This window comes from Bacillus rossius, chromosome 2 (genome assembly GCF_032445375.1).
Source record: "Bacillus rossius redtenbacheri isolate Brsri chromosome 2, Brsri_v3, whole genome shotgun sequence".
NCBI classification, from domain to species: domain Eukaryota; kingdom Metazoa; phylum Arthropoda; class Insecta; order Phasmatodea; family Bacillidae; genus Bacillus; species Bacillus rossius.
Window position 1 is genome coordinate 116,224,073 of NC_086331.1, and position 11,924 is coordinate 116,235,996.

At 34.0% G+C, this 11,924-nt stretch overlaps 1 protein-coding gene across 4 annotated transcripts in view; it reads left to right on the top strand.

The window, feature by feature from the left end:
* The window catches only part of LOC134529661 (glycogenin-1), an 82,238-nt gene that overhangs the window by 57,339 nt on the left and 12,975 nt on the right, over positions 1 to 11,924 (top strand). For all 4 annotated transcript variants that reach the window (XM_063363981.1, XM_063363983.1, XM_063363980.1 and 1 more), the window contains one exon: positions 6,816 to 6,996. In XM_063363981.1, the coding sequence (XP_063220051.1) occupies positions 6,816 to 6,996 (181 nt within the window). The remainder of the gene's footprint in view (positions 1 to 6,815; positions 6,997 to 11,924) is intronic.

Below are 11,924 nucleotides of genomic sequence, written 5' to 3' on the forward strand. Positions count from 1 at the left end.
TTTTGATTAAAATACTCTCTTATTGAAAAAACCCATTTGACTAGCTTTGTTTTGATTAGTGCTCTGTTTTACTGGAACGAATTGGGGTGTTGCAGTGTATGTCTAGGTAATCGAAATAAAAAAATTTCAATCAATTTTTTTTTACGTTGCTTTATCCGTGGACCCCTTGCCAGTCATTACCCCGGACAAATCGGGAGTCTACTGTAGTTGTGGAACTTAAATCTAAATGTTTAGTTTAGTATTCAAAGTTGAACAGAGTATGTTTTTTAGTACTTAAACAAAAATCCTTGGTTTGGTGTATATTTTTAGGTGAAAAATTTCCTATTCCTATGGGTTAAGGTGATTAACTGTAATAATTACAAGCTGTTGCATAGCTCAAGCATTGCTAACTGTACTATATTGAACAAGTGTAAGACTGATTCAAAACATCAAGACACCAAATTTACAAATTGCAGGATGTAAAGATTAATTTGTCTTAACTTGTAACTACTCTTACCTCTGGTGGCAGTTAAACCTTCATAACTTAAGTACTTTTATGAATACTTTTGTGACAGTGATACAAACATTAAGCATCAATAACCAGTACAGCTGTAAGTTTTTTACTGCCTGTCATGGTGGTATGTGGTCTGTAATATTATGCAGATACTTTTCAAATAAGCTTCACTACTCCCTAGCGCCTACAGTAGTCAAAGCATGCACACACAACTATGTCGTATAGTGACTGCCAAGTGCACGCATCATGGCCTATGGCCGAATACTGTCACGCCTTTTCACTAGGACCACATAATAACAATAATTTCCAGTAAAATAAATCCATTAGCACCACTACCAAAAAATTTAAGTTTGAAGAATAACAAAACAATTGATTTGCGCTACTATAAAACAAAGTTAACTAAATAAATAACCTGAACTTAAAATTGACCAAAGATTTAAAATTATAAATTCAAAAGATGAATAAACTAAACTTAAATACAAAATTTAGTAACCTAAAATTTAAATGCATAAATTTAAATTTTGTGGCACCGAGTTGCACAACAGCCCAGGCCAGGAGAACAGTCTACTACTGGACATTGGCCAAATGCCAACTGTGCTGAACCGGTTGCATGCAGTGAAAATGTGATAGCCAAGTGATATGTGGCTAGCTAAGCACAGTGTGACCCAATCCCGTTTAGCTTTTGTCTGAACACAGTTGCCCTAACCCAATATTTTACCAAAACCAAATTCACCACTAAAACATACTACCGATCTTAACAAAAATCAAAAACTTCAATTAAAACAAAATGTGAAAAAACAAGTTATGACAGTATTGCCATTTTTGAAATGGATAAAATCATTGTGAAAGAATTAATTGTGGAAGAAAAATGGAAAATTTTAATACGAATTTAACTTTTCTCCTGTTGTTTACACCTTGTGTGTCATTAATTTTATGGTTTTGCATAGTTTTTAAACAAGTCCATTAAATTACTTTTAAAAAACGTCCGTTAGTTTATCTGAACAGTGAAAACATTAAATCAAAGTGGTATATCTTATTCCTTTATAGCTTTTAGTATTTAGTTAATTGCAGGGTGGCTGTTTTTTTATATGAAAGAGGCATTGGGTATTTTTTAACTAGCTTAATGCCACATTTTTAAAAGGAAGTATTATTTTAAAGTGTGTAAGTATTTTAATTTTTAAAGTAGGGAAATATTTCTTTGCTAGAAAATGGTAAGAAAAATATAGAAACTTTTTAAAGCATGTTTTTACATTTTGCATTTCAGTAATTCTATAGTTCAGCCATAGAAACAATTTTTAATGCTATAAAAATACTTAGTTTTGTTTATGGTATGTATGTTTTGTATGAATAAAGATGTAAATGTCAAAAAAATTTCAATGTAAGAAAAGGAACAAACTTGTGGTGTGTTCCAGCTCTTATTTATTCCCATCAGACATTGGATCCTTAAAATGTCGTTTTGGTGTATGGTCTTTATAAATCAGTAATTTTTTAGGCAAAATAAATTGTGAGAAAGCTCAGTAAAATCTTCTGGACAAGCTAACATTGCAGTCTCTCTTCGCTGACTTTACAAATTGTGCATCAAAAACAATCTATAAATAAATCTGAGCTAATGCTCTTTTATTAAAATTTTAACAACCAAAACTTACAAAAAAATCATTAAATCCTCTTGTAATTAATTTAAAAATGAGAGAATTTCTTAAGTCAATACAACCAAGAGCTTAGGTATGTTCTAGACAAAAATCTAGAATGATCAAAGCATATTTCAGGTACTGTGCAAACAGCTAGAGCACCTACAAAAAATTTAACATACTTTGCCAATCAATCTTAAACTTAAAATCTGTGGCGTGGTAGTCCTTATTCCTTTTAACTATTTGGCCGGATTATTTATACGAATAGAAAAATGTCTTCAGTATGGAATTGAGAAACCTCAGAACACATGCCGATGATATGCATACAACTTGAATAGAAGGAAGCATATTACAGAATATTTGCAACATTCTGAATTGCTTAGTATGGAAAATAGGCAACTGCTCCCAACTAACTAGGCAGATAGCAAAAATTAAAAGTTATAAGAAGCCTAAATACATATTCAGTAAGCTAATGCAACTGACATCATTGTCATCTCACCAGGCACAAACACTACTTAAGAGTTCCAGCACACAGATGTACAGTGTTCAGAAAGTCCTTAAATACACTGCCAGAAAAATGTGGAATGACTTACCCAAATTTAAGTCTAATTAAAACTTCTATTGAAAGTGTTGTTCCAGAAGTGCATTGTGAATTAAATGAAGGTTAACCTTGGTAATGTAATCATAGTTCTTTTAAATATTTTGTTTTTGTGTTTCATTATCACTCATAAGATAATTATTGCAATAGAAAATTTAAAATAATATAAGTGTATGAAAAGTAAGTATTTGTTGAAAACCGGCCCTTGGCCGAACTGTACGTGAGTAAATAATTAAATAAATAAATTATTGTGCCATATGTTAATTTTTTAAGTTTAGTCTCTTATTGGGTCACAGTAATATTAAAGAATTAAGTTGGGTTTTAATGTCAATTACTAAACTGATTACGTATATTACATTTTGTAGTTGGTTTGCATATCAGAGACTGAGTTGTAGTATAGTCTTTGTGTTTAATACATTTTTATTCATATACAGTTTAAGTTTACCTTTTTTACACTTCCCTACATTTGTAACACTATTTATTGGGTTTAACTGTGTTTTAAAACTGAATGAGCTGTGGGTATTTACAATAGAAAAAGTAAGGTGTTTGTTAAGTAACAGCAGGGAGCTATTCATAGTAAAAACTTTATTTCAATTAATTGTGTTTATATGTGTGTGTATGTGGTGTGTGTGTGTTTTGATACCGATTAATTCAGGAGTGTTCCTTGAACTTGAGCAGTAATTGAATTGCAGTGCCGAATTAGCCACCACTGCTTTGATTCTAACAATAATTATGCATGTTAGTAGTTTTAAAATGTTTATATATTTTTTTCTTTTAAAGACTATAGTTTGTTTTAGATCAAGATTGTATTTGGGTATTTATAAGCTATTGTGAGCTGTCAAAATATGATTAAAAAAACATTTAACGAGAAATAGTGCACTATTTGTATAAAGCCAAATGATACAATTGTGTGTGTTTGTAATTTAGATAAATATTTAGCTTTGCTAAATAGACTTTCATGATACTGAAGTTTTTCTTATATTTTTTTGGATATTTTTTCTAGATATTTTCATATTGTGGAGTCGGTTGCTGTGATTGAAATCCACATTATAGGGTGGTAGTGTTATAATTTGGATCTAATCAAAGTGAAGAATAAGCACAGTTAAGAGTCAGGTGCTGTCGAAGAAAATTTGTTACATTCTAGGTTGGCCCGGCTAAGCAATCCAGAAAAATAACAAGATACTTAAAAACTTACTGTTGTATGTAGTGACTTCAAGATTGTTCTTAAGTTTCCTCTTTTAACCAAAATGAGTTACTTGATTTTTTATTTTGAAAAAATAAAACTGTTTTTAAACTTTCTTTGTTTAAAAAAAAATCACAACTTGCACACGTTACCAAGCATAGTTCCGTTCTCTGATCAAAAGTTCTTTAATTGAAAAATTTTTTTGTGTCTAAAAATGTTTTTATACTTAATCTGATTACTTTTTGATAAAACAATTTTACAATATATACTAACACAATTCCAGCTGAACTTCATAGCTTCATGTCACTCGGTATAAAGAAATTAAGTGCCTTGGTTAAGTTTACTTAACCAGGTACGTCATCCTGCGGAATTTATCCCGGGTGGGTGACAACAGTCACCCTGGGCCGATGCCAACGCCTGAGGTCAAATTTCTAATTAATATTGTCAAAAAAATACACAAAATAAAAGGTTGTAACTCAGTCTGGCCTTGACCAGCAGGCGTTACATTGTCACTTGAAAATGTCTTGTCAGAACTTCTTGAGTTGCCGACGATGCAACTGCACGTGGCAACGATCGAGCAACGACTGCCTTGCACCACACAGTTACCTTCCTTTACAAAAATATAAACAAAGGGAGGCAACACAGTGGGCCAACTGACCAATCACAGGACGTTATTCAGTACGTGACCATATAGGGCAATTACGTTGCTGAAAATTATTCTCTGAAAGTCTGGAAATTGACATCACCCCACATCATGGTTCCTCCTGATTGGCTGGCTGAAAAAGCACCCAACGAACCTTCTGAGCAGTCATGCGGCCATGTGATGGGGTTTCCCAGCGATGCATTTCTTAGATACAAAAAAATTACTTCAGGGCACCGGTGTGTTCCATTACTGTCTTCCTTTCTTTTCAAACCTTCAACGTTCTAAAATGTTCTAAAATGTTACAGTCTTACTGCCCTGAGCGTGCTTTATAATTGTAAAAATGTAAAAAAATAGACATATTAATTTTAACTGACTAAACAAATTTGAGTGAAAGAATAATAATAAAAAATATTACATTCAGCTTTATTTAAAACCTAACCCGAACTAATAATATTTTATTTTAGCACAATCAAAATTCTTACGAGGGTTATTTTTTTTTCAACCTCCAATCGGCTGTAATAAAAAAAACGGGAATGAATTGGGAAATTATTTTAATGTCAAAAGAAACGTATATCTTTAATCTATTTTTCCACATAATCACCGTGCAGATTGAGGCATTTGTCGTACCGATGCACCAGCTTTCCAATACCCTCTGCATAAAATGATGCCTCCTGCCTATTCAGCCACGTTTTAACAGTGCCCTGCAGTGTGATTACAGTTTCATTTCTCCATGGCATGCCCATTACTCGATACCCTAATCGCTCGTACACGAATCGACACGTCTCGTAGTGTTTACCCCCTTCCACCAACCATGTGGAGCGGCCAACTCACACCTCAGTTGAAGCTTGGTTATGGGAATGTCAACATGGCTGCAACGATAAACTGTACGGCGAAATGTGAGCTGCGTGGAGTCATCCGTTTCTTACAGACAGAAGGGCACACCAATGATGAACTGCAGAGCACTGTTAAAACGTGGCTGAATAGGCAGGAGGCATCATTTTATGCAGAGGGTATTGGAAAGCTGGTGCATCGGTACGACAAATGCCTCAATCTGCACGGTGATTATGTGGAAAAATAGATTAAAGATGTACGTTTCTTTTGACATTAAAATAATTTCCCAATTCATTCCAGTTTTTTTATTACAGCCGATCGGAGGTTGAAAAAAAAATAACCCTCGTAAAATGCCTATGCATAATAAAAGAAACATGAGTATTCATTAATTATGCACAAAAATATTATGCAAATTAGTCAAAATATTATTGTAATAGGGCAGGAGTATGCTGTGTCACAAATTTTATGAGTTTTATAATTCTTAAAAAAATAATTTTGATGTGCTACTAAGAAGAAGGTCCACATGCTATTGAAAGTAGTAAAGTTTACAATCCAATATTGGTAATTCCTGTATGTCTGATGTAGTCCACATGTTTAATGTCCTGACTTACAATTTGATAATTCTGATTAATTGAATAAGCTTTCCTAGTAAAGGTAATTTTTCATTATTGTCAGGCCTGAACAGCTGAAGTATCCTGTTGAAGGGCTTCACAATCATATTTACTAATTGTGTTGTCTTATAATTTAATGTCATTAGCATGTAGTAATATTTTTGAATGTTTGATTACATTTGTAACTATAAAAATATTTTAAGAATACTGGAGATAAGATTACCACCTTGTGGAACACCTGAATTAAGAGAAAAACTTAACGATACATTTGCAACTCTGGCTGAAAATCATCTATTTGTAAAATAATTAATGAATCAGGCTACGTACTACTTGTCAAAGCCTTAATAGTTTCACTATTACTTCAATGATATTTCTAACGTTTTCTCAACATAATTTGTTTCTTTGAAAGTGAAGCTTTTTTGGCTGTTGGGATAAGCTGATCAATGAAGTTACCTGAGGGTAGCTAAACGTGAGTAGGTAATGGAAGTTGGAGGTAACGAATATGTTGAGGTAACTGAAACTGCTGAAATTCTCTATGGATATTGGGCAGTGTGTTGGGGTGGGTACGGGGGAGAAATGAATAAGTAGAGAGTTGGAAATTTGTGGACTTCCATTGTGTATTTTATTGTTTGGTTATACCTTTCAAGTGAATTATTGAATATTGAAGTGAAACTTCTTTACAGCCTGTAGGATAAGTCATCATAGGCTAAGGAAAAGTGGTGTATCAGTATGTGTATAGCCAGTAGCTGGTGTTGGTTTTGCATAGCTACAGTTAGTTGGCTTTAAGGGGCCCGATGTTTAGAAGAGGTGTTGTGTTTTGTTTCCCAGGCTGGCTTGGCGGGAGCATTTGCACAGCTGAGGCTGGGCGCGCCAAGGTCAGATGCTCAGACGGCTCTAGAGGAACACTTGAGAAGGCAAAACTGGGAACAAGGCCAAGCAGACTACATGGGCTCAGATTCCTTTGACAACATCTGGAACAAGATATGCACCACTCTCTCAGCTGCACCAGGTATTTAATCATGTCCGTTTGGGTGGCAACTTTGTGTTGAGTCTCAGGTGTCTTTTCAAAAATTGAATTTTTCAGTCATTATGTCAATGATTCTCAATGGGTGTGCAGCAGTTTGTGCTGTGTCTACAACTAAATTACAGAGATCTTGTAGTATGCAGCCTATAATTTGATTAAAATGTAACTGAAATTATGATAGATGTACTGAAATGCTTTTTTACTTTTATTTTGAAAGCTTTTACGATTATAAAGTTTGAAAGCCATCGTGTTACAGAAAAATTATCTATGTATAAGTTTTGAATTGTAACATTAAATTGTGATGGGGAATCATATTTAAGGGCCCCTCCTATATAGACACAAATGTGGTATGCAGAGCTTCAGAAATAAGCCACATTATTTGAAAACTGCTCAAGATATTCCGAGTGGGATCTGTTTATAGAAATTATTCAAGAATACGCGTAGAGCTGATGAGTAGTTCCGTTTCCATATTTTATATTTTAAAGTCTTTTTTTTTAATTACTAAATTGTGTGTTTTCAGAATAATTTTAGGCATAAAACATTTAGTTCAAATTCATGAAATCACTCAAGGGGCTGGCATTACACCGTTATCTTTATTTTTCCACCATAGTTGGAGAAGACTGTACACCAGTTTGTAACAAACCAGACCTCTGGCTAGTTCAAATTGGTCTGGCTGTTACATTGTAATTATTTACAGTTCCTTTATGGTGTAACTGTAATAATTCTTGTGTATGATCAATTGTATTAATTGGATACTTCTGATCTGTGACTATTATCTCAAAATGGAAAAAAATCTAAATATCTTAAATATATTTGAGCACCTTAAAAAAATTAAAATGTGTTTTAGTTATTCTATACTCAAATTCTGGCGTATTTTATACCTGTAGTATGTGATTGTGTGGATCCTAAAAGAAAAATCATTTAAGATGCACAAGTGAAACCACTTATGGAAGTACGTCAAAGTTCTTTTAAATATCATATAGATAAATTTACTGAATAAGGAAAACATTTGTTAAATTATATAAACTTTAATCACAGAATTTTAACACAACAAGTCAGCTCAGTGTCCAAACTAAAACAGACTTAAATGTATGGTATTTGCTTTACTGACTATTTATTATAGTTTACATTTAAAAAAATTTCAATAAAAGAAGTGAACTGTTATTAGTTAACCCTACCGCCATCGTAGGCATGTCAAGTCTTGACTATGGACACGGGACGATGGGATTACGTCAGACTATAAATGTTTAAAATGTTTCCAAATATTTTGAGAAATACTTTTAACCTAGCATTAATTATTTTATAACTAGCTTAATTCGGCAGAGGAAAATGATTTCATATTCCAGAACCACTGAGGACGGTCTGGAAGTATGCTTAAATTAATTTCCAGGCCGTCGGAGAGGAATGAGAATAGGAAGCTACAGATAGTCATCAGCACAATAAGATGCATTTCTACAGAAAGATGACGCAGAGATGACTTGGGACGTTCTTACCGAGAATCGTTGTCGGGAGACTGGCTGCTGCCGAAGACGATAAACTTACAGTTGCGGATGCTTTTTCCGGAAGACAAATGTACTCCCTAGTTCTGTCGTAGGCGTGACAAAAGCCCTAAGCTGGTGGTCAGCATCGCCACTGCAGCTAAGCTAGACGGCAGTAGCCTGAGTCTTCTGCAATTGGCATGAATTCCTATCCACGTGCATGCAGATGTTGCTTCCACAGCACCCAATACTGAACTCTCCCTCTCGAGGCTTTCCTTTGATTTTCACAACTTTTGATGCTAAGAAAAAGGGCATAGAGGACATACCCGTATAACTATAATTACTATCCAAACTGGCAGTAGAAGCTTCTGTGGTAAAAACTGCAAGGATGCAGGGGAAAAAATTCAAAAATAATAAAATACCAATCATAAGGAATAAAAATGAACATGAAATGAAACTAAGCAATTAAAGCATGAATGTAAAGTGTGTATGGTGGTGCTGGACGAGCTTACAATCCATATTTCATACAGACAATAATCAATAAAGATTAAGTTTGCGACAAATAAAATAAGTAATATAATAAAAATACACCCAATAAATACTATTTTTTCAATGTTCACAACATGCGTAAACATTTGAAGAATTTACTGGGTGCTCAGATTAATACAAGTACGATAGAAGAATACTTTTTGAGGTTAAGTCTGTTTACCTTAAAGGTTGTCTTGCATAGATAAAAGGATTCACGAATAAAATTTGTACAGTTATTTCTTCTTTACCAAACACAGAACATTGCCATCATTTAACAGTGCAGTAATATTTACATAAAGAAAACGAACAAAAACTTGCACAAAAATTAAAACTTCTCAAATTATTTCATTTCTTAGGCACAGTTTTTACTGAAGGTTTGTTGACGAAATCCCGCGGTCACTTGTTAGGTATGGTACAAATGGCCAAGAGACCATGGTCTACTCAGCGTGATCACGATTTACTAAAAAGGCTCCACTCTAGACCCTTGCTGCCACCTTTGGTCGAAAAATTCTAGTTGAAGGGCCGAAATAAGTTTAAAAACAGCACGGCTTGGACCACAGGCATGAAATTCCTCCCTCCACTACCTAGAAATGTTAATTTGGCAAGCAACCACTCTACACGCCTGCTCTCACAGATGCCTAAGTAACGACAAATGTTGTGACCTATGAATCCAGCTTTTTTCCCACTGGGAAAAAAACATTGCAGCTTACAATTACAATCAATGACAAAACACTTTTCGATAGTGAAAACAGACTTCAATGTCTTGCGACTTTTTCCATAAGACCCATCACCCATCACGTGATTTTCTTTTCCCATGCATCAAATAATACCTCTATATCTCTCTCTTTCTCTCTGTATGTATGACACTTTTATTTGCTATTATTTACTATAACACTTAAATCGTTAACCACGACTTGTGACTAGTGCAGCGTAATTGGCACGAGGTAAGCTAGCCCTGAAAGCTTCTGTTATTTCTCACTAGAGCTGAACGAACACACACAGGGGTTGGAACCATTTCTACATAATATTAATTCATTATGTTGTGTTTAATGTTGCACAAGTGCAATTGCTATTGTGCAGGCACGGAGATTAAAATTCATACGGATGAAAAAGAACACTGCTTCAAATCTAAAACTGCGCTACTTAAACAATGCCTTAATTAATGGTGTTTTTACTTCAAAAGCGTGCTAAAGGAACAGTATTATATCAAGGTCGCAGGTGTAAATATTCTCGGTTAACAATACACTGTAAATGATAATAAAAATCAATTGCAAATATTTATTATTTTTATAGAGTGTGTATGATTGGGTGGATTGAGTGTAATGTCTCATCGATTGAGGTCACTAGGGACAACATATTGTATAAACTTGAAAATTCAAAATTTTACAGGGTTCGTTTGACAATTCTTGCATTTATTTTACCTTCCCTTTTTCCCATCGTGGGGGGGAGAACAGTGTGTTGTAGATAAAGCTGTTCTACGGAATTTTCTTCGTTTGATTTGTCTTTGTCTAGTTGGGAAACAGAGGAAGAGTGACTTCTTTTTTCAGGAGCCAGATAAACAGTTGTTGGCTATTATTTATTTCCATCAGTTCCTTTTGTCTAGTTGGAGAAACTTAGTTTATTCTGCAGTGTTTAATGCATGTCTATAAGCGTAATAAATTTTTACCATGAAACATTCCCAGTGTTATATTTTGTCACATTTATCAACATTAGCAAAAATCTATTACTTTTTTCTATTGTGAGAATTAACATGACTTTGTTCTTTGAAAGAAAACACTTATTTAACTACCATTATAAGCCAAATCGGGTGAATAAGTTTGTTTTACGCATGTTTCATAACTGTGATTTCAGCTATATGTGTTCAGAGCTGCCAACCATTACGGATTTTCCGTAATTATTACGGATTTTAACCCCGAATTACGGAATTACGGAACATCGCTAGTTTATTACGGAAACGAGGCTTTGTGCTGCATGGTAACGGAAAAATTTACGTTTCTGCTGTGCGTGTTTCGTGAACGCTGTTTGAATACTTCGGTTGGTTGCTCAAATAACGGAACTAGTAAGTGTGCGCATGTACGATGTACTGTCGAAATAAGTAAATTAATTCTCGTGTTTTCAAATAATAATGGGATGGTATTACGTCCGTTGTACGATACAACTAGTACATATCCTCGGACTTATCGTTTGAAGGCTACTTACATCACGATAATTTTTGTACGGTACTTTGGCTAACCTGTGTTGTATTAATTTATTTCTTGAAAGCCATTTTTTTCATCATAGTGTTTTTGTCCGGTTTTTGTCGTGTCTACAGACGTGAAAATTTTTTTATTTTTTTCGATAGTGTTGTGTTCTTCAGTGCCGGTTGTAGAAATGAAGCGTGTGACAGAATAATGTGCATCTGTGGGAAAAAACACGCAAGACTTCAGAACTTTCCACTTAAATATTCAAAAGAATGGCCATGATTGTCGTTTTCAAATGTTTGGAACGCCACGGTTTTGTAATGTATGCGCGTGTGACTTTTCGATTGCACATGGTGAAAGGGATGACTGTAGACGGCATATTGAATCAAAGAAACATGCAGAACATTTTAAAGCCGTGACTAGCAATAAATCTATATTTTCGTTTTTTCGCTACATCTGAAGAAACGAAAGTAACGAACGCAGTTATTGTTTACAAGTCCTTGTGTTTGTCTTGTTTGTTTACATGACATTTCTTATCGAACCAGGATAAAAGAAGCAAATAAAAAGACAGTTGTTTTAAAGTTTAACTTTGAATACATTGAATTGAAGATTCAAAATATCCAGTAAAATTATTAATATTTCTTACATATTCAGATGATTGTATTGTTCAAATAGATTTTTTTATGTATTAATTTGCATTGTATTCATATTTTTCTTTTTCTTTTGC